The sequence below is a fragment of the Emydura macquarii genome, unplaced genomic scaffold (genome assembly GCF_026122565.2).
Source record: "Emydura macquarii macquarii isolate MOO-44397 ecotype Brisbane River unplaced genomic scaffold, CSIRO-AGI_Emac_v2 contig_2422, whole genome shotgun sequence".
In the NCBI taxonomy this organism is placed as follows: domain Eukaryota; kingdom Metazoa; phylum Chordata; order Testudines; family Chelidae; genus Emydura; species Emydura macquarii.
This window is the reverse complement of record NW_027132559.1, coordinates 30,413,629-30,440,449: the sequence shown is the minus strand read 5'-3', so window position 1 is coordinate 30,440,449 and position 26,821 is coordinate 30,413,629. Positions and strand designations below refer to the sequence as shown.

The window sequence follows — 26,821 nt, the reverse complement described above, 5'->3', positions numbered from 1 at the left end:
AAGCTGGCAACTCCAGATTATGACTATCTAGTCACAAATCAGTTTGGCGTTGGGAAGTTCACTGTGGGTGTTGCAGTCATGCAAGTGTGCAGGGTCATTAATTGCATCCAGCTAAGAAGGTGTGACTCTGGGCAATGTGTATGAAATAGGGGATGGCTTTGCAGCAATGGGATACCCTAATTGTAGCAGGGCGATAGATGGCCCGCATATCCCAATTTTAGCCCCAGACCATCTTGTGATAGAGTACTTCAATAGAAAGGGGTACTTCTCTATGGTATTGCAGGAGCTGATGGATCACCAGGATCATTTCATTGATATTAATGCGGGGTAGTCAGGGAAGGTGCATGATGCCTGTATCTTCAGGAACACTGGCTTGTACAGAAAGCTGCAAGCAGGGACTTTCTTTCCAGACCAGAAGATTCCAATGGGGGATGTTGAAATGCCAATCGTGATTCTGGGAGATCCAGCCTACCCCTAACTTCTATGGCTCATGAAGCCTTTACATGGGAAACCTTGGCAGCAGCAAGGAGTGTTTCAACAACTGGCTCAACGGAGGCAGAATGACCATTGAATGTGCATTTGGCAGATTAAAGGCTTGCTGGTGCTGCCTTTTTTGGCAGGTTAGACCTCGATGAGGAAAATAGTCCCATGTCATAGCAGCCTGGTGTGCTCTGCATAACATTTGTGAAGCTAAGTTTGAAAAATTTTCACAGGGGTGGAGCATTGAGGCAGATTGCCTGGTGGCTGATTTTGAGCAGTCAGCTACCAAAGCTATTAGCAGGGCGTTATTCGAGTCAGGGACGCTTTGAAGCAGCATTTTGACAATGATCCCCAATAATGTGGTGTTCTGTAATGCATTCAGCCAGACTTTGCTTACTTGTCACCTGGAATGACCCTTGTAACGATTGCTGCCTGAGCATTAATTGTAGTCTGCAAATGTTCCAATTGCCACTGTTTAGGAATTCCAGTACTAATCACCATACTTAGGACCAAAATAAAGGTTAATTTTCTTAATTAATTAATTTTCTTTCTGAGTACATTTTTATTAAACAGCAATAACCAACACCCATAATTCAGTTTCTGGGACACAACATGATACTGAGGAGCATTCTCTTAATGCAGCCTCTCATAGCTGTGTGTAAGTCCAGCAGTCATTGGGGAAATCTATCTGAAAGGGTGGAGTGCAAGGGGAGCTGCGATAGGCTGGGAACGTGCAAGGAATATGTGGGTGGGGAGTTTGGGGAGGGCATGGAATGCAGTTCTGTATGGGCTGTAGGAGGAGGTGAGCACACATGTGCTCTGACAGCAGTGCAATCAAGGACAGCAGTATTTCTGTTTGGTCCTCCATCAGTTTTATCATCTGCTCCTGCCCCTCTAAAATATGCTCCTGGCCCTGCTTCCTCTCCTGGCTATTTTCAATTTTTCATTAATGGTCTCTCTCCCTGCCCTCTGATCATGTTCTTTGGCATCAGATGATTGGAGCACCTCCTTAAACATGCCCTCCTTATTCCTCCTGGTTCATCTCCTTATCTGACAGAGGTGCTCCACTGGTGTGTAGGGGATTCCCCTCAAGGGCACATCTGCAGAAGCACAAGAAACAAGAAACATAGGCAGTAGCGTGAGTGCACTCAGAGTATTGCATCATAATAAATACACCTTTCTCACACTCCCTTGTCAAACACACAGCTCAGCAACCTAAACATGGTGAATTTGGCCTGGGGGAGGAGAAGGGCCAAGATAGGGCAAAGGGTCTGGGTGGTTTCCAGAGGGGATCACTACAAGCACCTAGGACAGTATTGTAAATTCTGGCACCATTTTCCACACGTGGGGGTGATCGAAACTGAAATCTCACTGCTAAGGGTAATCAAGGATGAAAATGTATTTCTCCTGCATGCATGCTGTTTCAGACTGGGTCCCTATGCTGCTCGCCTGTGTGCTGCTTTCCTACAGTGAGGGAAGAAAAAGCCGCTCTGCCAAGGATCCTTCAGTAGAGGATTGGTGAGTACCTCCAGGAAAGTTTCCTAAAGGTATCTCTGGAGCAGTGGTTCCCAACCTTTTTGGCTTGAGGGCCACAGATATCATTTTTACAACCCTGAAAGTCCAGCAGTCTTCACAAGCAGGCCCCCACCCACTGCAGCCAGATGGAAGGAGTTCAGTGAGGACGCTGCCTCCTCACTGATCTCCCGTCTCCCAGCTGCAGCAGGGAAACTGCACGTGTGCTCCACCTGGGTCCCTAGGCAGTGGCTTCTTTCTGCAGCCAGGGGGATAGAAGATCAGTCCTCCCCTCCTTCTGGCTCCAGCAGGGATTCCAGGGACCTAGGCGGAGCACTTGGCCATGCTCCCTGCTATAACCAGGGGGAGGGGAACACTGATTTCCCATCTCCTTGGCTGCAGCAAAGAGCCCGCACTGGTCTTTTAGCCCTGCGGAAACTCGCTCTGCCTAGATCATTAGGCAACAGCTCCCTCCTGCAGCCAGCAGGAAGTGGCAGCAGGCCACTCTGAAAGCCCCCACAGGCCACAGGTTGGGAACCACTGCTTGGGAGGATTGCCATGAAATTTCAGTGTGCATTAAAAAACTTTTCCCCAGGGCCCCCATTGTGTAGCTGCATTGGGGAACGGGAAACAGACGCAAACACTACTTGTCTTGTAAATTTCTATCCCTTAACCCACTTCTAACATGTAATGAAACAAAGGACATCTTTAGCTCATGTAACTGAGCAGTATGAAATCCTCAGCTCCTTGACCTTTGCAGGACCCTGATGCGTGTCCCTTCTCCAACATGCCACAAGTAATCTGCCCATAGGTATCCAAGATCCTATGGCTGGAGCAGAGCTGGGATTGCACAGCCTTCTCTTCCCCACAGGCCCAGCAGATCCAACAACACCAGTGTACTCCAGGCAGGTGCGTGTTTGCTGTGGGAAACGGGCTTGGTCAGCTAGAAAGATACTACATGAGCTCTCCTTGCCGAGCAAGCAGGAAGTGCAATTTCAAAAATTTCCAGGCCTTTAAAAAGGGGAGGGGCGGATGCTTGTGGACCTGGCTGCAGGGCAGCAGTGTTCACCCTGCTGACCAGCGTGGCATTGCAGGACACCTCGTGGAAGCCATTTACAGAAACACAAATGCAGCGTCTACACTGAGACTGCATCAGTCTGTGTCGCAGAAAGCTCTATGCCTCTCATTGCAGTGGTTTTATTTTGGTGCAGGAGTGGTATATTGCTGGAGCAGTGCAGTGCATACACCTTCACTGTTTTGTTGATGAAACTGCGTAGTGTAGACAAGTCCTCACTCGGAGTTTCACAGCTAAATACAAGGTGGAACAGATTGTTTAGCATAAAGTATTTAACACATATTGTAAAGGACCATTCAAAGTAAGGTGGCCTGTTAACACTCTCCAGAGTAGGGAAAGTGGGGGGGGGGGGGAGTGGTGATAGAGGGTTAAAGTGGGTTGGTGTAATAAGCCATGTTCAATTCACAACTTTTAGTATTTAAGTCAGGAATTCAAGCTGCCAGCATCATTTTTTGAAGGTGTTGTGCAGCTTTCTGCTCTGGGTGAAAAAAAAATGAAAGAATGGCCTATGATGGCATGTAAGCAATTGTTCTACTTAGAATCACAGCATCCCTATGGCAAGTGGGAGGCAAGGCAGCCAAAAGATTTAATTTTTAAAATACAGAAGTGGTTCACGCTGTGACAGGTTTTGAGAATGCCTCCTATCAGGAATTCTAGAAAGCACCTGAAAGGGTGCAAAGGACCTGGGAGAGGTGGAAGGGTGCAGCAGTCAAGGCTTAGACTGATTTCCCTTTTCAGATTCCCCCTCTCCCATCGTGTGGTGCTCTTACAGAGTTGCTTTCACTGATTTCTTATTCCCTAGATCCTAAATGAAAACAAGTAGACACTTACCTTTTATTGTATGTTTTAGGGCCAGTGTGTTTAGATCAGCTCAGAAGGATCATGTATAAAATTGGCAGATGTGTAAATGATGCACAAATTGCAAAGGGTTACCTTGTTAAGTGCATGTGTCTGTGCACTCTGTCCTTATTAAAAAGAGTGCACCGTGTTGTTTCACTGAGTTTAATCCTCCCTGCAGAGGCTGCTGAAATAGATTTTTTAAGAAGTGCTGACAGAGCTAGACATTGGTTCAGTGTGAGAATGACACATACATTTTAGCTGATAATAGTTGGGAAGAGGTGTTGCAAAGCTAATTTATAACTTGTGACAAAGGGAGATTCTACAAGCAACATGAACGCTACATCTTGAGCAGACCTACCCCCAATAATGCAGTGAAAGAACAGTTTAAAAAATGAAGATTTATTGCAAAATTAGAGAACACTTATGTATAGTAAAAGGCTTAAAATCAGCGGCTTCATCCTCAAACCAAAATTCAAGAACAGCTAAAAGAGTACAGTGCAAAGTAGTACAACCCTCAAGTAGCTAAATACAAGAGAGAGGAGTGCTGATATGGTATGCATATTGATACCAACCTCTGGCATGGCAAGTGGGTTTTGAACATAAAGAGTTGGTACTAAAGACTCATTTTACATTAGGAAATTATGTACCTAGATTGTGTCAGGTGGCCCTTGTCCTATAAACAGGACAATTAGCAATATAGGCTTCAAGATAATGCTGACCAGAATGCTTTTATGTGCAAGTATTAACAACATCGTTCACAGCATCATAAAAATGTGCCTGATGTTTGGAGAATAAAAGGCACTGTCCATCCCCTAGAGGAGGTGTGGTTACGGATTATGGAAGTACTGAAAAGCATGAGAGCACAGATCATGCTCAGGCATTAATGAGCCTAGAGAAAGAGCCAAAATTTATGTTTACTTGAAGTCACAGGTTATGTCTAGGTGCACTTTATGACCTTGTCTACCATACAAGAGCTATAAGTTATTGAAGCCTTCTGACACAGTGAAGATGGCTTTTTTCTAGAGAGTTGATAAGGCAGAGAAATGTATTGTGTCAGCCCATTTTATAATTTGCTTAGGGTATCTCATCATCTTTGGCAATTCCACGCAAAGGGATAAACTGAAGTTATTCACTAACATTTATACAGTGCATTAAATCATTTTGCTCAGTTGTTAAAGTGCTATATAAAAAGTACTATAGGTACTAATTTTCTATAACAAAAAAAAAAAAATTTGCAAGAACTCTACATTTTACTTGTTTTATGGTCAACATAAGAGTCTAACATTAAACATCTTTTGAAGAGGGAACGTCTAGTAAAATTTCAAAGAAACCGATGGACTAAATCTATACTAATGGAATAAAAAACCCCATACAGCACAGTTTTATGCAGTTCCCGTTAAAACTTGTATTCAGCTGAAACAAGGTAGATAACAATTGCTTACTATTGCTCAGATTAAGAATTAAATTAAATCTGATGTCGACAGCAAGAATGTTTAGTGGCTTTCCCTGTTTCTAGCCAGGATGATTTGCATTACAAAACCATCATACTTCTGAGCATGGATGCTAGTTCTATTTAAATACCGGATTCTCCATACTTTCTGTATTTTAAACACAAGAGTTTGCAAATAAAATCAGTGTGTGCCCCTTAATAGTCATCAAATGCTAGTAAAAACCTAATAAGAAACTTCACTTTTGAAGCTCCTGGGTCCTTGTGAAGCTTTCCCCACTTATGTGAAGAGAAGGAAAAATGCTGATTGGAAATAAACCTCACTCTTCTACTAATATATTTATTGTTTTTAGACATGGCTAGTAATGTTCATTTTTTGTAATGTCTGCATTCCAAAACCCTCTGCATTAACAGGCAATTCTCTGGACTTTAAATTCACCACTTTCTTGTCACGATCTCAAATAGAGACCTATTTCAACACCTAAACTCTATTTAGGTATAAAACCCGTATACAGATTTTAACTCCTATCAACCTCAACTGATGGGTATTTCACTTTTAGTGGAAAAAAACTAACCCTGAAACATTCCACAATGTTCAGAATTGGATAGTTTAGACTAACCTTTAGAACCGCACCATTAAATGAAAGAAACCACCCACCACTTTATAATGTACCTTTCTTTACCATGTTGTGCTTATGTAGGATAAGACATTTGCAGCAATAACACAAATTCATTTCAGGGGGGACTAGTGTGTCAACCTGCCTTAGGCTTTTTTGAATAATCCAAGGCTATACATTTGGCACAGCTTTTACAGTTCAAAGATGTCAGCTACAGGTGTCATTATGTCTGTCACAGCCAAGTACATTCCCCCCCAAGACATACATAGAACCTTTTTAAAGTGATCCTGAATACACCCTTTGCTTGTTTTTTTGCAATTCATGGACATGGCACCAGTCTACCCATGTAGGGCAAGTAATAAAAGTTATCTAATAAAATCTATTTTTGGAATAAAAGTGGTTTAACATTTACCACTGCGAGGTGTAGGCAGAAAAATAGGACGACTTTCTTATGTCATAGAAGATACTTTGACCCACATGTGGATGTCAATCTGCCACACCTTAAGGCTCCTATCCTGCTGCTGCCCTGTCATGTTAAAGTGGATCTGAATAGGACAATATGGAACACATATGTATACACCTAACTGCAGAGTTCCATATTAAGGTGAAGCTACGGTGACTGTCCTGGGAGAAAAATAGGTACATAACTGACAAATGTCAGCATTAAGAGGTTCAAGAGTTAAATATGGTTCAGAAACTATATACCTCTATCACATGAAGTCTCAGATCGTGTGCCTGAACGACTGAACTATTAATTTGAATTTCTTCCCATATGCCTTTTTTGGAAACGGCAAGATTGAAAGATACAGACGTCCTTAGGTTCTCTTTGTACTGAGCTGCACATGTCAAATTGTGCAGTCTAGACTATAACCTCCAAATCTGCAGCATGATCTTTCCTTTCCTGCTTCAAGTACACAGACATCCTTCTGTTCCAGGATCTGCTGGAAGGTACTGTCGAGTAATAACTTCAAGCATTAGTCCTGACTAAAGAGATAGCTTGATTCCCTTGTAACATCTTGACACTTCTTTCACACTGCTGCACTTTGCCTCACCTCGTTTTTTGGTTTACTTGGGATGCACCAATCATCTGCCTCTGTAGCCATTTGATAACGCTTAAAGGCAGACTTGTTGAACACAGGGACCTTTTCTATTGATTCTGTTGAAAGAGCCTGAAACAAAAAAAAATAAAAAAAGCACAGGATTTACTTCTCTAGTGATTTCTTTCAAGTTACTGTTCCAAGACAGTAAGAGTTCTAAATAAACCCCTTTACAAAAAACAAAAATACACACGTAACAAGTTTTAGAGACCTGAACCCCTGACACTACAGCTACATAGATAACCATGTACTTGGATTAATAGTCAGTTGAGCAGTGTTCTGTTGCATCTGCAGTAGCCATAGTTGTGTGCTCTGTTGTGCTTGTTTGCCATGGAGAGTTTGGCCAGGAGAAAGATGTGCGGTGGTAAATGTCAAGTCATGTTGCTGTCAGATTTTACAGGCCATGAACCTATACGTGTTTAAATCACCCTACAGAACCTGCAATTAAGATAATCCTGGATATAGCAGGATAGCCCTTTTCTTACAGGGACTGAAGGGGTGTTTAGTAAGTCTCACCTTATTTTACAAATACCATCCCAACTTGCATAGTCTTCATAGACTTGTACTGTATTAGTAGAAAGTTATTGTAAAGTAGAACCCTTCTTTATATACACATGCACACACCATTTCATAGGTTGTGCTTAGATACAAAGTTTAACTGTATTTTAAGTAACGCAGTCAGCACAAATACCTCTCAGAAGCAGGTGCAGAGACTATCAAAAACCTTAGTGTTTATATGGTTACCTGCAGAATTCTGGTGGATGTAGTATACTGGACTATTATTAAATGAAGAACATGGCATATTCTGAAGTATTTAACTTACCCAGAGTTCAGCAGCTGTACAATGGTTGTTGGACAGGACTGATAAGTTACTGTAACAACTATTTATTTCCTTATAAGGCTAGATGTCTCACTGCTGAAGACCAAAGATTGCTACTGCAGTCATTGTACTTTTGGTGCCTCAATTCTAGTCGGCATCCCTAATCCATAAGTTTCTAGTTAACAACTCTTCCTAGAATTCTAAAACAAAACATTCATTTTAAATGTAAATGTGTGGGAATGAGGGGGTTCGAATACCAGTATAAATAGGACCAGCTGAAAACTAGTGCAATTTCTATTTAACCTACAAACTCACCCTGGGTTCGGACAGTCCAGCGGAGTTATTTCCAACTCACCAGCAATAGCGGGTCTGCAAGCAAGCTAGGCAGTCACTTTTATGTAGAACTACACCTTAATGTCAATGATGTGGGATAAGTCTACTTATCATAATCAGCAATATTCCTTTCACTTAACAAAAACACATACCTTCAGGTAGATAATAGAATCTGTTCCATAACCTGGTACAGAATATAGATGCAAGTCTCCTTGAAAGTATTTAGCATATAGGCGAGAAATTGGCAAGCCGTATCCAAAACCAGCCTAGAAATAGGTGAGGTACAATGCATCAGAATCAAATATTTCTTTTGTTTCCAGAGAGCATTATGACCCGTTCAAAGGATACAGTTTAGGTTCCCTGAACATCTCTCAGTTACCGCAGATTAACAAGGAAGCCTCATTTAGAGCACTGGAACTTTACAAAAATGTTTAGTCCCATCCTCAGTCATAAAATGTATTGAAAGATCTTTCAGTTCAAGTCTTCAGTTGGGGAATTATATATTTTACATTTCTCCGTACTGTACTTCAGTTTCCCCAGCCTTGCTTTCTCCTTTTAACCAGATATGGGGGCAGAAGCAGAGAGCTGAAAAGATGACAAACAGCTGATGTTCTAAACTTGTCTCCTAAAGGGCCCTAATTTGGGGTAGGGATGTGAAGAGTGCAAGTGAGGGAAGAGAACAGAGATGCAGAATGGCTGGTTATGTACCTTCAGAGAAAAAGCAAAGGGAACCCTGGCAATAGCCTCTACTCCGTTCCTCCTGGCAGCAAACTGTTGACTCAGTTGCTGTCAACAAAACCCATCAGCATATTATTATGCAGAGAAGGAAGGATAGGGAGCAGAGATGGCTGAAATATTGCTCGTTCCTTCAAGTTGGGGCTCTTGAGAGGTGAGGGATTCTAGCATAAAGGTGTTCACAGGCTGTTGGTTGTCTGACAAGTCTCTGCTTTTGAGCAAAGAGTCATTAGAAAAGCATTCCAGCTAGTCTCAAGCAGTGCTGAGAGAACCTAACTTAAAACAAGCATATAGTGTACGTTGAATTGTACTCCTAAAAGCTATTAAAATATGATTGGGGAAGAAAGAGGGAGCAGAAGCCACTGAAAGACTTTAACATGTAGTGGCCTTGTTCACCATTTTTGCACCAAATAGAGGTCATTATTCACTTCAGGTTTTTTTCCTAAAGTAAAAGAGAGGTTTTTTTTAAATTGAAAAGATATTAGACAATAAAAAGCTGCCTGAAGTGGGATAGAAATGAAGAAAAATGCAGAAGCTTTAGAATGCCCCGGTCCCATTCCAAGAAAGCGTGTTTTTTATTATGAAGTTCAATTCACCTCTGACTATCTTACAAAGCAGTGAGACTTTGAGGCGCTTCCAGGTACTTTATTGCCTTACAGCATACCTTTATAAATTACAGTAGATTTCAGATCTTACCAAAGGAGCATTACGCGAGTTATCCATCACCGGCCTTGGTGCTGTGGAATACGTGTAGCTAAACAGCAGATTGATTTTCCTCAATGGAACACCACCTCCTCTGTCAGATATCTGATTAAAAAGTTAGTCAACTGTAAATCTGTACTAGAAATAGCACTAAGCATTAGCAGCTGAAGCCACCCACCAGTAACCCATCAGGTATTCCTAATTAAGCTTTTGTGGTCTCCAGCTTTATGATAAATAACCTGTCTAAAGTCATCTTCAACTGAAGACTCTTTATTAAATATTAACTTTGTCTGACAGTTAAGAATCAGCAAGCTTTTCTATTGCTATTTGCTGTATCATATTCAGTCTTTATTTCATTTATGGGCTATTATAGTCAAGTAACAGATTACCTTAATTGTCAGGTCTTCATTTCCTAGAACAACAGTCACTTTAACTGGAGAAAGGGAAGAACTGTTCTCCTGGTGTTCAACTGTTGCCCTCATTGCATTCTGTGGAAATTAAGGTCATCAACAGAAGAGTTTGACTCAACTTAACTGTATATCACCACTGCAGCACCACAGATAGTACATCCTGGTGTAGTGCCTTCCTCCACACATCTCTCCCTTCCCAAGTGCACACTGGGTCTTTGCTAGAAAGGTTTGACTATACTCCCTCCGATAATAGTTTTGTCTTTGGGGAATATTCTTAGCAATTTATTATAACAGGACTAAAGGAAAACTCCGTAAGTATACCTTTATCTGGGGTTGAATTATTGGAAAGGTCATTTCAATATACACATCAGAAATTAAACTGTATCTGCCCAACAAGAAGATTAGACATTATAAGTTTAAAAAGGAAAGCTGTAGTCAGATTCCAAGAAAACAATCATGCCCAGTGGTCAGTGAAGAGTCCTCACAGCTTTACTCCAAACAAGCCGCACACCATCTTGTCAATCCCATTACCTCTTGGTCTATTTCTCTTTTGTTGCTACCACATTCTCTTTTCTTTCAAGAGCACACATACACTACTTTCCCTTCTCACAAATATTGTGAATTTAATTTCTCTCTCTCACCAATCTTGCATTTGACATAGACTAATCTGTTTAGACAAAGATGCATGCTCCTTTGATGTTCCCCATTCCTTTCTCTTTGCATATCCTCCTGTGCAACACAAGTTTGCCAGATACCATTGGGCCTTTCTTACTTCACTGACAAAAGGGAAACTCCAGAAGTCACAAGACTAGGTTAACACCCCTCTCCTGGCTCCATTACACATGAATCCCAAAAGTCATGCTATCTGCTGCCACCATTCCTTCCTCTAGGTAGTGCAACTATAGTTCCTCTATGGGTTACACCTCCCTCCCTCTCTCATGGTCCTAAAAAAGAAAACTAAACCCAAAATTGGTTAGGACTGAAATACATTAGTTCATGCCCACAGAATTGGGCAATGGTATACCCAACAGAAACATGGGTTTACGAACCTTGAAGAGCTCAAACAGTATGTGGAAGAGGTGAGAAGGAACATATACAATGTGAATGGGTTGTCCTGGCACTTTTCCTAGAAGGGAAAAAACAAAAACAAAAACACATTTCCTCCCTGTTTTAAGGCTTCTCTTCTGTTGGTTTCACTTCCCTAATTAATTCTACTGCAAGCAAATATGTCATGCTATATATAGTAAACAAGGAAATGAGTGGAAGAATTATTTTTCAAGAGCACATCATGTACCAGTTTGTACAACATTTATTATTTCATGAATACCACTGCACTATTTTAAAGTGACTGTGCACATCATTCAGTGTTTAGCATTCCTATGGAGTGGGCAAGAATTAACCCCATTTTATGGCTACAGGAATTGAGAAAGATTAAGCAGACTGCCCAGAACCAGACACACAGAGTGTGGATTGGAACACAGCAGTTCCTAGATTCTAGCCCTGCATCCACTTTCTAAGTGTACAAGAGAGTTTATTCCTTGCCATCACATGCCAATGCATGCTGCTTTTTTAAGTATATAGACAGGTCAAATACGTCATTCCTGCAAAGGACACCTCAAAAGAGTTCATATTTGAGAGCCAGGAAGTTAGACCAATGTGCTATCTTATGGAACCAAAACGCAGAGATAGTTTTTGGAATTCAAGTTGAGGTGAAAGAGGAGATTTGGAGGTGCTTAAAGAAGTGTGCAAACATGAGATTGGCCAACGGATAAACAGGAAGCCATATAGACTGGGGACCGATGAGCTAGGCACAGTTCTGCAGAAAAGGACCTGGGGGTAACAGTGGATAAAAAGCTGGATATGAGTCAGCAGTGTGCCCTGGTTGTCAAGAAGGCTAATAGCATATTGGGCTGCATTAGGAGGAGCATTGCCAGCAGGTCGCGGGAAGTGATTATTCCCCTCTATTCGGCATTGGTAAGGCCACATTTAGAGTATTGTGTCCAGTTTTGGGCCCCCCACTACAAAAAGGATGTAGACAAGTTGGAGAGAGTACAGCGGAGGGCAACAAAAATGATTAGGGGGCTGGAGCACAGGAGAGGCTAAGGAAACTGGGCTTGTTTAGTCTGCAAAAGAGAAGAATGAGCAGGGATTTGATAGCAGCCTTTAACTACCTGAAAGGGGGTTCCAGGGAGAATAGGGCTAGGCTGTGCTCGGTGGTGGCAGATGACAGAACAAGGAGCAACGGTCTCAAGTTGCAGTTGGGGAGGTCTAGGTTGGACATTAGGAAAAGCTTTTTCATTAGGAGGGTGGTGAAGCACTGGAATGGGTTACATAGGGAGGTGGTGGAATCTCCATCTTTAGAGGTTTTTAAGCTGAGGCTTGACAAAGCCCTGGCTGGGATGATATAGCTGAGGTTAGTCTTGCTTTGAGCCCTTCCAACTCTAATATTCTATGATTCTATATGGGCTACCCTGACAAAGCATTAAGAGATAGGAGATCCTTTCATTCAAAAGAACTAGAGAAGTCACTGGCTATTGAGAAGAATTATTAGTTTGCAAATAAGACATTAAGCCATTATCTTACCGTTCACTTGAATAAGCCTTAATTCTGGAGAAGCTAAGTAGTACTGATCACAGAGCCTCCGGGAACTTTCAAAAGCATCTGCAATTTTTTTAAATTTACAAAAGTAAACATATATAGTAGTAAAATGAAATGTCATAATAAAGCAATTTATTCTCTTTGGCAACATATCACTTCCCATTACATTCATATCTGCAATATGGAAACATGCAAGTTTTTAACATTAATATTTATAACACATACCACACTCATCACATGATGCATAAAAGAGTTAAGACTAAATATGCTAATATAGCAGCATGGCTAGGTTCTACAGCATAATTTGAAAATTAAAGTCTACAGGATTTGTAGAACAGATGCCTAGAGAGTGAAAGATAGAAGTTTGCCACCACACATAGCTGGTATTGATTTGCCATGCATGGACAGCTTCACAACTCTCACCTGATTTACTACTCACTAATACTTGATCAATTATGTCCTAAATTACTTCTGGATGGATTCTTCTGCTATTTTGCATCCTCTTTAAAACCAAGAGATTGAGTCTACAGCTAGCCTAATATAACAATCAGGCACTTAAGTCATTTTCAGCACCCCAGATAAGCATCTTTTGTCTGCATGTCAAATCAAACTACTTGCAAACAGTCAGTGCTAACCATGAAGAGAGATCCTACAGATTTAACAATGTACATACCATTCACCACTCCCACCACATCACAGCATGGATCAATGCTTCCAATGTGCTGTGGGTGACCTGAGTTGGTATGGTCATCAAAAAGCAGTGCTGTTTAAGATAAAACCAGTATTAGATTTCATTTTAAAAGTAAGCAACAAAATTATGAGAAAAAAAGTCAATTCACATTCACACACTCTAATCAGGAAAATACTCCTTTTATTTTGCAAGTAATAATTTCAAATATTGAATTTTTTTTCAAGCTGCTGCTGCCTCCTCCTCCCTCTCCTCAAAAAAAATTTTAGATTTAAAGTGTCAAGGACAGGGAGGGTTTGGTGCAGAGAAAATGAATTGCTTATTGCAAAGACACAAACTATGCTAATTTCTTATAAGTGGATCAACATCTCAATTCTATTCATAAGTAAGGATGGTATCACTAGATTTCCCACACAAATCTTTTTGTTAAGTTTAGAGTTGGCGCTGAAATGTCAAATTAAGCTAATTTACATAAATATGAGCTAAAAGAACAACAGAATATTTGCAGTTAACAATACTAAACACTAGTGATACATAAAGTCATCTTAAACATTCCTCTAACAGTCATAAGAAATTTTTACTCTAACATGTTCCACAACACTTACAATGCATTTTCTCAAGGGAAAAGTGATGACTTACTATGTTGGTTTATTAGCATCCGGACAGATATACGATTCATGTAAAATCGATCCAAGAAGTATTGAATATTTTGACTGGTGACGGGGTCCACTCTAAAGGTGTCTTGGTATTCAATTACTCCTTGTGCCATTGTCGGAACAACATCTTGGTGTCTATTTCGGACTGTAACAAGTGCATCTATAAAACTAGATAATTGCAAGACAAATTCAGATATTTAAGACTGCACAGAGGCAAATTTCAAACAATAAATTCTCTGCAGCAGCATCTTAAATTATTGCAAAGTGCAAAGAAACCCTAATTTAGTCAAAGTGTGCTTTTTTTTTGTTTTGTTTAAATTAAAACAAGTGCAATTGTGTTTTAAGGCCTTATAGCATGACCTTCAAAGATCTCATTTTTTAAATACAGAGCATGAGTCACCAATATATTACTTCAGTTTTACATCAAAATAACAATGGTGAATCAACCTCAAAGTCAGTCATCTCTCTGATGATTTTCACATTGAAGGGCTTGAAAGACATAAAATGCTACAGTAGCACAGCTGGGCCACTGAAGCTGCAGCACTTCAGTGCAGACACTGCCTATGCTGATTCTCCTAGAGAGGTGGTAGCTATGTTGATGGAAGAATTCTTCCGTTGACCTAGCGTGGTCCACACCAAGAGTTAAGACAGTATCATTATGTCTCTCGGGGCATGGATTTTTCACAATCAGAGAGACCTAGCTATACCGATGTAAATTTCCTAGTGTAGACCAGGCCAATATCATTCTCTTCCGAGGTGCAGATAGATAAACTTTTGCCTAAGGTTGATGTGGCTCATTAAATTGCCTGATATTGCCAAAAACACTTACAATCTACATGTGACACACTCATTCTCTCCACCTGTCCTTAATTTTTCCCTTGTAAAACCACTTCCTGTTTCTTAATCAGATACACAATATTTTCTTTAGAGAGGGCTTTTTGGCCCATAAAAGTGAAACAATACACTGGAATATTAGTAATTTCAAATATGTATGTTTATTTGTTCATAAGAACCCTAGTTGAAATAAAAAAAGAAGAGCTCCAACCTTCAGTATAACTTAAACTGGGATGGGATGTCCCAGAGTATTTTTGTTTTCATTTTTTCTCTCACGCCTGTTAAAATATTATTAGATGTTTTGCTCCTGAAAACAAGATCTGTTGTTATAGCAAAATGTGTCATCTTTATTTGCATTGGCTTGATCAATTTCAACTTTTTTTTTTTAAAAAACAAAACGGTTGCAAGCCAATGTAGTTGCAATATGGTTAGCACTTAATATGCCTTGTACTGAAACTACAAGTCCAGTCTTCAGGTCTTTCAACTATGCTCGTAATCCAGTAAAATTAGTCATTGTGAGGTGAATGTGTTACAGAAAATGGAAAGGAAGATGAAAAATTAAATGCTTACTCAGATAAAACTCTGTGGTCCTCTGGGTTTTTTTGATGGAACTCAACTAGATCCATTAGACTCTGAATGTACCTATGATAAAAGATTGTCCACAAAATATACAGGCTGTTAATAAACAGTTAAATAAGCCATGTGGAAGTAGCTGAAAAAGTTCTCCTCCCAAAATAATTATTATTTAGCAAGTTACTAAGAAGTTGCCATAGCTCTAAAATTCCACTCAAAATGAATTTGTGTGTAGTTCTATGCTTATTGTCAAAGGTTTTCCCCCCTGCCTCTGATGTCAGCCAGCCCTACAAACGCTACATAAAATATGCAAGCAAAGCAGTTTTTGTTCTGGCTTCTCCACTGTCTACAGTGATAGAGATAATGAGAGAGATAAATTCCATTGGTGAAAAAAAGTAGAATTTGTTATCTGCATTTGAAACTTTGTTAATTTTGTTGATGTGAAAGCCAGAATAGGATCCAGTTCACTTCACTATTGTTGTAGTGTAGTCAAATCATTTGATTAAAAAGGTGCCATTTTGAAAATAAATATTTTATAAGTTCATTATCTCATTTTATTACTATTACTTGTAACATTTCACTACTGTCCGGTTTATATGCCAAGGTGTTAATCATGACAGATTTTCTTGGCTTTATTTAAGTTAAATAAATACAGGAATAGTGGTTGAACATTTGAAAATCTTCCACACTGTATCTTGTGTAAATGTTCCTGTTGACAAACTGGTACTAAAACAAGCTAGAGATGTACTATATAGTGCCATAGGCTACTTTAATGTAGGGATAATCCTGAGAATAGAATATGCAGGTGGTCAGGATTTAATTTAGTCTGCTGTGTGATTTAAGAGTCTATGTTATTTTCAAGACTTCTTGTCTTGCAGTGTTGTAAAAATAAGTTAATCCGTTAATAAGAATGGGGCTGCATTTTTTAGGATGTTTAAGATATCAGAAGGTGCATGAATGGGTGAAGTCATATTTGAAGTTCCTTTTGCCATACTTCCTTGCTCTCTGACCATATACTTGGTTATTGTCTTCTCTTATTCCAAGGATATCTAGTATCCTAGAGTTGTCAATTCTATCATATTCTGTATTGAGCACTAGAACAGAATCCTTCCCACTTACCAGCTCTTTACCAGATGTACTGATGGAGTGCTTAGTAACTGAGCGGGAAGAAGGTCAATTTCCCTCAGGATATTTGCTAGCCTTACAGGAAGTTCCTGTCGCAGAAATGCAAAAGAGGTTCTTTCACATCCATTAGTTGAACCTATAAAATAAGAACAGTTCGATTTTTATTTTAAAAAAGGCATTCAAGATACAAGTGTGAGCAGGTTTCTTGCAGACTTCCTCAAATTCCAGGATTACATTATTGCAGATGAAAAGAGCATAAATGTGTAACAAGTGAGGACAAAGAATGCTATACTGGCTATTTCTTCTACACATGTACAACATCTCTTTACTCCAGATGTTTTCTAAATGACTACAGTGGATACCTCATTCAGCAAGAAACAGACATCCCTATAATGACATCTAGTTAACGGCATTCCATGCATTTCAAGTTGAAGCAGGGGGATTCCCTCCTCATCACCTATGGGAACCAAGTTAGTCTACATAAACAGTGGACTCTTAAGGGTGGTCTGCCACCCCCCTCATCCCATAAATCTGAAGGCATTACAAGAACATAACTTTTGACAGCTGCTAAAGGTGAGATCAGATCTGCAGGAAAAAAGCATTCATATTGTGAATGTTACACAAAAATCACAACTTTCCAGTTTACACACACCACAGTAAGTTTTAAGGCATAGACAGTTGAGCTATTTAAGGTGCTCCACATCAACAATACTAATGTGCAAGATATGATTCAAACAGCCACACAATCTTTTCAACTTTAGCAGACCTGCCAACAGAGCAAGCTTCCATTTAATAAATGCCTCAGTCAAAGAGCAGCACCTGCGAGGGGAGGTAGCACTCGTGGGTTGTACAAGGCCAGCAACACGTGCGATCAAATTCCTGATTTGAGACTCATTCATTCATCCTACGGGTTCACGGGCACAGCGGTGAGTGTTGATAGCTGGTGCCAAGCGGCTCCGGCGGCTTATAACAGGAACATCTCTCGGATCAGCTCAGCAGCCCCCTCAGTACCAGAGCAGCGCCCAGCAGAGAAGCGCGGGGGGCCTCGGAACGAACCCGAATCAGGGTCTGGTGCAGGGGCGACAGGTCCTCATTTTCCGAGAGCACCGCGGCAGGCTTTCGAGAAGCCACGTCCGGCTCTAGACCGGGGAGGGGGCCTGAGGCACCCCAGGAAGGAGCCGGCGGGTCACTGCGCTCCCGCGTGGGGTCAGCGCTGGTGGCTAAGGGCATCACCGGAGAGCAGGAGCCAGGCACGGGCTAGCCCCCCCCCGCCGCCGCCACCCCTGAGGAGGCACGTAGGAGAGCTACCCCCGCCCACGCCAGGCACCCCCGGGCCGGCCCGTACCGAAGTCCAGGAACTGTTTGATGGAGAGCGGGGAGGGCGAGTAGTGGGAGAAGCGCTCCACCGCCTGCGGCACCCGCCGGCTGCTGCTGCTGTCCCCGGCCGCCGCCAGCGGGGCGGCGCTGCGCAGGGCGACCCGCGCAGCCCTCATCGCCCCGCGCGACAAGTGCAGGTATGGTCGCGAGGCTGGGCCGGGTCACGGACACTCACGCCACGGTAGCGCTCTGGAGCCCCTGCTCCGTTCTATTGCGCTGCTGCTACCCAGCTCACATGCGGCGCTATTTACAGCCCATAGACCGGCCTCCCGCGGGGCGGGGCCACAGAGGGGGCGTGGCTCCGGGCAAACCACGCCCCACAGAACCTTTGGCCGGGTTGGCAAGAGGCAGGATCGGCAAGGGACTCTCGCCAGTTCCATGATCCGCTGGAGTGGGGGGGGGAGGGGGTTGTGCCGTCCCTCACCCCAAGAGGCGACCAACGGGCATTGCGGACACAGTCCAGGGAAAGAGGAACGGGGACGGCGGCGGTTGCTGCTGGCTGGGCGTCCGCCCTGCCTACATGCCGCTCCAGTGTCCTTGTTTACGAGGAAAATCAGCATCAAACCCCTCCCCTCCCCCCACGGCGTGTCAACCCTTCCAGGGACCCAGCTCACCGCTCACCTCATTGGCTGCACAGTCCCAGCTTGGCCTTCTAGAGCGAGCCAATCCGCGGCGCTAGAGCCACGCTGCCGGCGGCCTCGCACCTATTGGACACCCTCGCGGAGTAAACAGCTAGACTCCACCCCCATTCCCGAGGGCGGGGCCGAAGACGCTGCTCTTCCTAGAATTCAGAGTACAGGGGCTCAGGCAGGGCTCCGGTCGGGGGCGAGGCAGTGGCACTGGGACCGATCGCAGCTGCAGTGCTGGGCACAGCTGTGTTACTTGCTGCTCAGGGTGTCAGGTCATTGGCAGGTGTTTACACGGCGCGCAGCACAATCGGGTGCTGCTGACCCCTGCCTGGGTTCAACAGGGCAGTGCTGGTGCAATGCAATCATAATAATAGTTAGCATTAACAGTGATAGCCCGGTGGCCCCGTCTAGGCCAGAGACTTCCCTGGTGGTGGTGCCAGCTTTCCCCATTTTACTGTGTCTCATGCTGTTTGATGGTGTTCGTTTTCCAGCCCCAGCTCCTAGAGCCCTGTGGCATTCATTATCTTTAATAAAATTTTTAAATCCTAGTTGTCATGTGATCCTTGTTTGTCGTCTCCAGAGAGGGCCTAAGGAATGATTGACTGAGCTACTCTCTCACCTTCAGCTGGTTTCCCCTGGTCACAGCCAGGGCTGGAAAAAGTGCTCTCTCTGCTCTGTGGAGAGAGGACTTCAGGCCTTTCACAAGCCCGGAAGTCACTTGAATAAAAGCAAAGAAAAAAAGACTGCTTAATGAATAAGGAATGCAATTGAAATGTGGTACTAATAATTCCAGCCAGGTTTGACATCCTAAATGTTGGTCATTAACAGCAGGCCCAGCTTCCACTAAAAGCTATGCTACAAAGGGATGTAGGGCCCTTAACCAAACTGTTTGAAAATGTAGTTTAACGTCACTCTGTACTTAAATTTCTTCTGGTGCTTTCTCTCAACATTTTAGAATCACAGAAGATGGGAGTTGGAAGGGGCCTCAGGAGGTCATCTAGTCCAACCCCCTGCTCAAAGCAGGACTAACCTCAGCTAAATCATCCCAGCCAGGGCTTTGTCAAGCCGAAGCTTAAAAACTTCTAAAGATGGAGATTCCACCCCCTCCCTAGGTAACCCATTCCAGTGCTTCACCATCCTCCTAGTGAAATTTTTTCCCTAATATCCAACCTAGACCTCTCCCACTGCAACTTGAGACTGTTGCTCCTTGTTCTGTTTTCTCTTCATAGATCTTATTTCTTTTATCCCAGCTTATTCTTCCATTCCCAGTGCACCCCCACTTTACTTGTTTTACCTATCCTCATCCCCTTCACTCTGTCCTTGCTGTACTCACTCTACTGGACAGAAGTGAAATTCTATCACAGAAGTAGCAGTATGGAAATTACATAAAGAAAACAAGGACATTTAACAGTACTGTTTATCTTAAATTAAAAATAAAAAGTCTAATGCTCTTGCCAGCAGACTGTATTTTAGTTGAAAGTTTTTCATTTAAATATAATTTAATCCACCTGCCAAGCATGGATAGCTGTCATACAGGCAGATAAAAACAATGTCTCAATTTAGGAAGCACTTAAAAAATATGGCCCTACTGATTGTAATGATCATTTAAGAACATGAAAAGGACCTCAAGACTGACCACTGTCAAAATCAAGTTTTTGAGTTTACAACCTTGTTAACGAGCTCAACTATGGTGGGTAGTTATCCTGTCTGATTTCTCCAGCTCTACATCCCTCACCCAGACACCATTTTAATAATTTGCCTGGCTGCTGTCATTGCTTAATACAAATACCATCTATATCCTTAAAGAGTACTCTCTTTTTTACACACTGAGCTCTAAATAGGAACAATCTACAAGGAATAGCCCCTTTTGTTCACATTTTTATTGTCAGTAAGTGGGTGAACAAAAGTCTTAAAGATTCTATTATATTCTTGGTATACAGGTATAGCATAATTGTTGTTGGAGGGAGTATATCAAGAGTGCTGCTCTCCCCCCAATTAGTGAAGGGCTAAGGCCCCAGGAACACAAAGAACTAGCCTTTTTTGAAAACCAAAAGGCAAACTTCTATAATAGGCAACTGTGAGTACCAGCTACCCAACAATGAAAAAAGCTTTATTATTCCAATAGCTGCTTCTGGAAAGAGCGATGTTCTCCTTAATATTGCAACGTTGCCTGTGTTTAATTTTTTCTAATTAATTGTTTGTATGACTGTTTATAATTCGGAACATTACAATATGTGTTGGAGTAACGTAACTTTTTTCAGAGGGGTAGCCGTGTTAGTCTGTATACAGCAAAAACGAGAGTTCTGTAACACTTTAAAGACTAACAAATTTAATTTCTGCAGCTATTTTTGTGAACATTATTGGTGGCATTTTCTGGAAGCAATTAGGGATGTTCTGACTATTGGACTAGCATTTAATTAGTACACACAAATCTAGCAATTTGGCTGGATTCATTGTCAATCAAGTCACATTTGGAGGAAGAGGATGGATTGCAGATACTTAAAATGGAACCCACTTTTAAGTATGACTCAGCAACTTCTCTTAACCACAGTGTTTGTTCTCGCTTTGGCTCCTTACTTACTCCCTTCCGTAGTCCAGTCCCCCTTCCAGCCCTACATGACCCACATCCATAATATCAGAAAACTGCACTCTGTCTAGTACTGAAGCACAATATCAGATTCCAAACACTGGGATTCATCACATCTGTTCATTGTCAATATTTCAGTTTTCTCTTCTGAAACATTACTGCATCCCTGCTTTTAGGTGGGTGTTGTGAAAGGAAGTTATAAGGCTTTCAATTGTTCAGTCACAGCAGTGTTTTCTTGGGTTTCCTCCTGTTCTTAGCTTTGCTTCCGTTTTGCTCTTTCACACAACATTGAAAATCCCTTTGTTTCCTACCACAACACAGTAAAAGGTACTTTCTGCTCCCCTACATCAATCCCTGTCATAAATAAGGGTAGCCCCTTTCTACAAGGATACCAGGAAATCCTTAATCTAAGTGGAAGGAATGTGGCCTACTGTCTGAAGCACAGAATTAGGTGTCAGGAGAGGAGAGCTCTATTTGTGACTCTCTTGTGCAAATACAGAGAAGTCAGCTCTGAGACAGACTCAGTGTTCCCATTTGTAAAACTGGCATAATATCTACCTCACAAGGATAACAAGAGCCTTAATTTTTGAATGTTTTTGAAGCACTTTGATATTCTCTGGTAGAAAGCAAAATAGAAGTATTATTAATGAGGGACATATCTTCCTAGTCTCTTCTTTTGTCTCCCCATAAAGTTAAAGTATTGAAATTGTACAATAGCAAGAACTTTGTCAGGTTGCTCAGATAGTTCACAGTTCAGCTAAATTAAGTTTAATAGCTGAAAGGTTGCACAGAGCTATATTTGACTTTCCATTGCTTAGATGGTGTATTTGAATGAAGTTTAGTAGGGGAAAGGTCATACATAACTGCATGAGATATTGCACAACATCCTCCTCACTTCTCATATTTCGCAGAAGTCAGAGTACAGTAGCTGGATCATTTTACTGCTGCATGAATACACAAGACTAAGCCAGATGGAAAAAATCTGTCTAGTGCTATAATAATCCTTCAGTAATGTAGATACTAACTGCCCAGGCATAAACAGGAGACTCCCTTTCTTTTGCTTTCCTGCCCCCAGTATTCTAATCTAATATTTTGTGTCTCCTGCTTTTAACTCCTTTAAAATTACCTTTTAAAAAGGTGAAAAGGATGAACAATGAATCACTGCTTTTAAAATGTTCCTATATTTTTTGATCAGTGTAGCCTGACATCAGATAAGCAATCAAAGTCTCAAGGCGGGGTGTGGAGATAATGGGAGGAGAGGAAAAACTACAAGTGCTTTTTTCAATGCCCTTGAACTCAGGAACTCAGGTATGAAAGAAAGGTGCCTTACTCAAGGTATATTTGTTGAAGAGTGTCACTAGAGGATAGAGCTTTAGCTTATGAGACTGTTCACTATGCATAGGAGGACAGTTATCTTCAGCCTCAGAAGTTCCACTGTGATCAAATATACTGCTGTAGAGAAAACAGAGATGTGTGAAGAGTCAGCCTAAAGCAGCCTGGTGGAAAGATTGTTTTCCCAGATTCAGCTAGCTGCCTCAGCAGCTTTTGTGCACAGACTGTGCCATCATCCCACAAGAGCTGCTGAGGTAGTGTAGCCCTGGGAGAGGAAACAAAGAGCAGGATCAACAGGATAGCCTAATAGTATTCTTCAAGTAATTATACACGTCCATTCCACTATAGGTGCGTGCATGCTTCGAGCACAGTTGTCGGAGAACTGTTTCCCTCAGCAGTATCTGTCAGGGTGGTTTGTGTCCTCTGTTCCCATGTGCAACTGCGTGCTGGTATAAGAGGGTGGACCCACCCTGACCCTTTTCAGTTCCTTCTTCCTGCCAGTGATGTTTTTGGTGCACTTCCACTCTTGCTCTGAAGTTTATCTTCCTCACCCTTAATATATAGTGTGTTTCTCATTTAGTACTTGCAGTTGGTCAGATACAATAATATATTATATATAGTTAGTGTTAATGTTAAGTTTTTAGCGGTTTTGGATGAAATTTGATTTCTAGTACAAGTACCGGAGCCATGTGTCACTCCCAAGAGTTCAAGTCCTGCCAGTCATGTGCCAGACTGGCATCAGTCACTGATCCTCACCCCAGGTGCCTAAAGTGTTTGTGGGAATGACTCTTGTCACTGACATGGTACTAGCAGGGGGAGGGACACCCTATGATGTCCAGAATGGCCATGGATATGGTGGTGGTGGGTCCCATGGTTGCACAGCCCATTGCCCCTTGCAGTGTGCCCACTGCTGGAACTGTTGAGGCATCCATGGACACCACAGCTCAGAGGGAGGATAAGCTTCCCATCTGGTATGGGACGCAAAAGACCTCACTTCATAATCTGATGACAATGACTGAGTCCTGTGACAATTGTGGAGCAGAAGCCGTGTGGACAGGAGACAGGTAAGTTGAACCTGGAGATGGCAGAACCTGAAGATGAGTAGGAATTAATTAAAATATTTCTTACCAGATTCAAGGCTGGGAGACCAGTGTCACATTCTTCACATCACGCCTACATTTAAGCCCCCAAGCTTTCTGTGTCACAAGGTGTTGACTGCCTTCTGGAGTTGTGAGGCCCTTTATTATTCCCACTTTCACTCTGAGGCCTGGTCTACACTTGCCACGAAATTCAGCGGCAGTTGACGGGAGATACACAAGCTACGTATCTCATGTCAACTTTCTAAATGCTAATTAGCGCCGCGTTCCCACTACGCCGTGCCGATGGGAAATGCCCTCCCATCAACACAGCATTAATCTTTTTCTAGGGGTGGATTTATTCAGTCGACTTAGAATTCAATCGATCTGCTCAATCGATCCTGGATAATTGATCCGGCGGCGCCAAATTTGCCGCTGCGAGTGAAGACATACCCAGGCACTCATTGCTCAATACGATGAACAAGAGTCAGATTTGTAGAGGGCGTAAGCCACGCAAAAAAAAAAAAAAAAAAGCATCAAGCCTTCAGTGTCTCCATATGGAGGTGACATTTCACCCTCCATCATAACCATCGAGTTCAGAGTGTATGCCGAGTGGGGCACCATTACTGCAGAGTGCACCTCCTGAGAGATCTTTGGCTCCACATTCAGTGTCTTCAGGACCGAAAAGGAGACACAGGAATATGCAGGACCAACGCTACTGCCAGTGCCTAAGAGGCCAGTTCTTTCCAGGGGCAAGGAATTTTCATGTGAATTTCCTAAGAAATCTATTCAAAGCCCTTTTTCTTGAAGATATTTTGAAAGATGCAACCAAAGGAAATTGTTCTATTGTAGTGTACTCTGCAGGACCCTCCAGAGTAGAGCCTCTAATTAACAAAGCAATTCTAGAACTGGTTAAAAGCTTTGGCAAACCCCTTCTTCTCTTCCACTGTCATGGGGTGCTCCACTCACTGCAGGACTGCTGTTTCCTCCTGGAGACTCTGGGGATTAGCTCTTGAAGTCAGCACCCCCCTTCTGTGTTTGCATGCCATTACTCCATCTCTCTCTCTAATCTGCAGCCCCTTTCTTGTCCCAGGAACCAGTGTCCTCTTTGGGACTTTGCTCTGGAGCTAGAGCACCCACTGGAAAAAATAGGGGGTGCTCAAGGCCCACCAAGGCTGGCCTGCCCAGCAATCTGGCACTGCTTCAGCAACATCCTTCAGGGGCAGTGATGGGCTGTGAAGCGCTGCTCCCCACCCATCAGTGATTGGTGCAGGGCAGTGCTAGCCAGAGATCAGGGCCAGCCCTGACTGTGGCCCACCCATGCTCCACCTCTTCCCCTAAATCCCCCACTGGCAAAAGGAGGGGTCAGCACCATGGCAAGGCCTGCCCTCTACTCCAGGTTTCAGTCCAGGAACCCTGAGCTCAGCAGTTCTGGGCTTTCCTCCTTCAGTCCTCACTACTCCTCCTCCTCTGGACTGCCTCCTACCACACCTGGTTCTTTTTCCTTCTTTCTTTGGGTGCACAAGCTCCAAAGTTCTCTGCCTTGCTTCCCAGGGAATCACTGCTGCCTGCCTTCCTGCAGCCTTTCCCAGCAGCCTCTCTTTAGTGCCAGCTACATGGCTTTATACAGGCCCTGCCTATTTCTGCACAGCTGAACCTGCTTCTAATTAGTTCCCTGTTCCCTGGCTCTTCCTCCAGGTGCAGCCTGTGGAGTTAATTGACCTGCCTAGCCACCTTAACCCCTTTCAGACCTGTGTGGGGTGGTCACCCCATCACACCCACCCACCCACAGCAAAATGGACAGAGAGGAGATACTATGTCCCTTTTAAGGGCTTCAAACACCTCTACTCTCATCTGCCCCCAGGTTCTTTGGTGGTAACAGCAGCAAATGTGTGGAAGAAGCAGGGGCACCTAGTGGCAACACCAAAGAGTAAGGAATAAAAAAGGCTGGACTTGTTTGGCTGTAAACTTTATTTGACAGGAGGCCTACAGCTAAGAACTGCTAAAAAGCAAGTCCTTCTAAATCACTACAACTTCATCTTATGGCAGAACATCATGAAGTTTAAGAACAGGCTACTGGAGGACTCCAGGCAGGAGTTTACTCTCATGGCAGAGGAAGGTGAGGTGGTACAAGGACAGCTCTTCAGGACAGTTTAGATGTGGCAAACTCAGCAGCTAATTCCATGACATCTGCTATATCTATTAGGAGGTGTTTGTGGCCACAGTCTTCTGGTCTCCTTCCCGAAGGAGGATCCATCCAGGATTTACCTTTTGAGGATCCTGTTGTGTATTTTGTGTCTTGCCTAATTGCCTAGGTTGCTGTAGCAACAGAGTTTAGCTTGTTGCCATAGCAATAGAGTTAGACTATTAAGGGATAGCTCAGCCAGTCCTGACTGCTTTTAGTGTAGTTCAATAAAGACTTTTCATGGGTTTGCATCTCTCTGTGTTCCATACTGATTACAAGTACTTTCCAAGGATTTAACATAACAAAAGTGGTGATGGAGGATGGGATCAACCTGTGCAACACCAGCAAAGAAATAAAAGTCAATGTAAGAAAAAAACCTTTTTGCTGTTTTAGGGGCTGGGCTGTTTACACTGACGGTTTGAACTGAAACTAAAGCCCGCTCTGCTTTGTTCTGACCAAAGTGAAGCAGACAGATTGGGAATGGGTAAGAAATAAAAGCAGTGCGAGTGAATGGAAATCACCAGCAATAATTTGTGAATGACCACAACACACATGAATAAAAGACACTAAAAGACAAGAGAAATAAAATTAAAAAAAAAAGAAAAAAAGAGGGGCAGCAATGGCTACCCTTACGGAGCTCCTTATGGGGACCTTTTGATGAGACTTTAGAGGATTGGAACTCATATATTGAGTGTTTTCAGCTTTTTGTTATTGCAAATGAAATTACAGATGCAAAGAAGGTGCCCATTTTCTTAAGTGTTGTAGAAGCTAAGATCTAGACTTTATTGCGCAGCTTAGTGTACCCTGATAAGCCAGAGACAAAATCTTACAGTGACATTGTGAAAATCCTGGAGGCACATTTTTCTCCAAAACTGCTGGTAATTGCAGAGAGATTTAGGTTCCACAATAGGAATCAAGAAGAAGGTGAAAGAATTGTGCAATTTGTAGCAGCTCTGAAGAAGCTTGCTGACCACTGTGAATTTAATGATGTGTTAAATGACACCCCACATAATAGGTTAGTGTGTGGTCTGCACAATGAAGCAATACAGAAACATCTACTGACAGAGGCCCAGCTCACCTGGCAGAAGGCCAT

At 42.6% G+C, this 26,821-nt stretch overlaps 1 protein-coding gene across 5 annotated transcripts; it reads right to left on the bottom strand.

Moving 5' to 3' along the window:
* Positions 1-684: 684 nt before the first annotated feature.
* PDK4 (pyruvate dehydrogenase kinase 4) lies at positions 685-18,391 on the bottom strand. Of its 5 annotated transcripts, none has more exons than XM_067562163.1 (13): positions 17,888-18,391; positions 16,537-16,678; positions 15,415-15,486; positions 13,994-14,178; positions 13,340-13,429; positions 12,652-12,729; positions 11,118-11,194; positions 10,048-10,146; positions 9,653-9,763; positions 8,374-8,487; positions 7,024-7,140; positions 4,001-4,091; positions 685-1,580 (listed from the first exon to the last, which is right to left on the bottom strand). In XM_067562163.1, exons 1-12 carry the CDS (start codon positions 18,033-18,035, stop codon positions 4,005-4,007), a joined length of 1,320 nt encoding a protein of 439 aa, XP_067418264.1. In that variant the 5' UTR covers positions 18,036-18,391; the 3' UTR covers positions 685-1,580; positions 4,001-4,004. The 5 variants fall into 5 exon arrangements, with proteins under 5 accessions (XP_067418264.1, XP_067418266.1, XP_067418268.1 ...); XM_067562165.1 differs by having other exon boundaries at positions 4,001-4,088; XM_067562164.1 differs by lacking the exon at positions 685-1,580 and adding an exon at positions 3,051-3,300.
* Between the last annotated feature and the right edge of the window lie 8,430 nt (positions 18,392-26,821).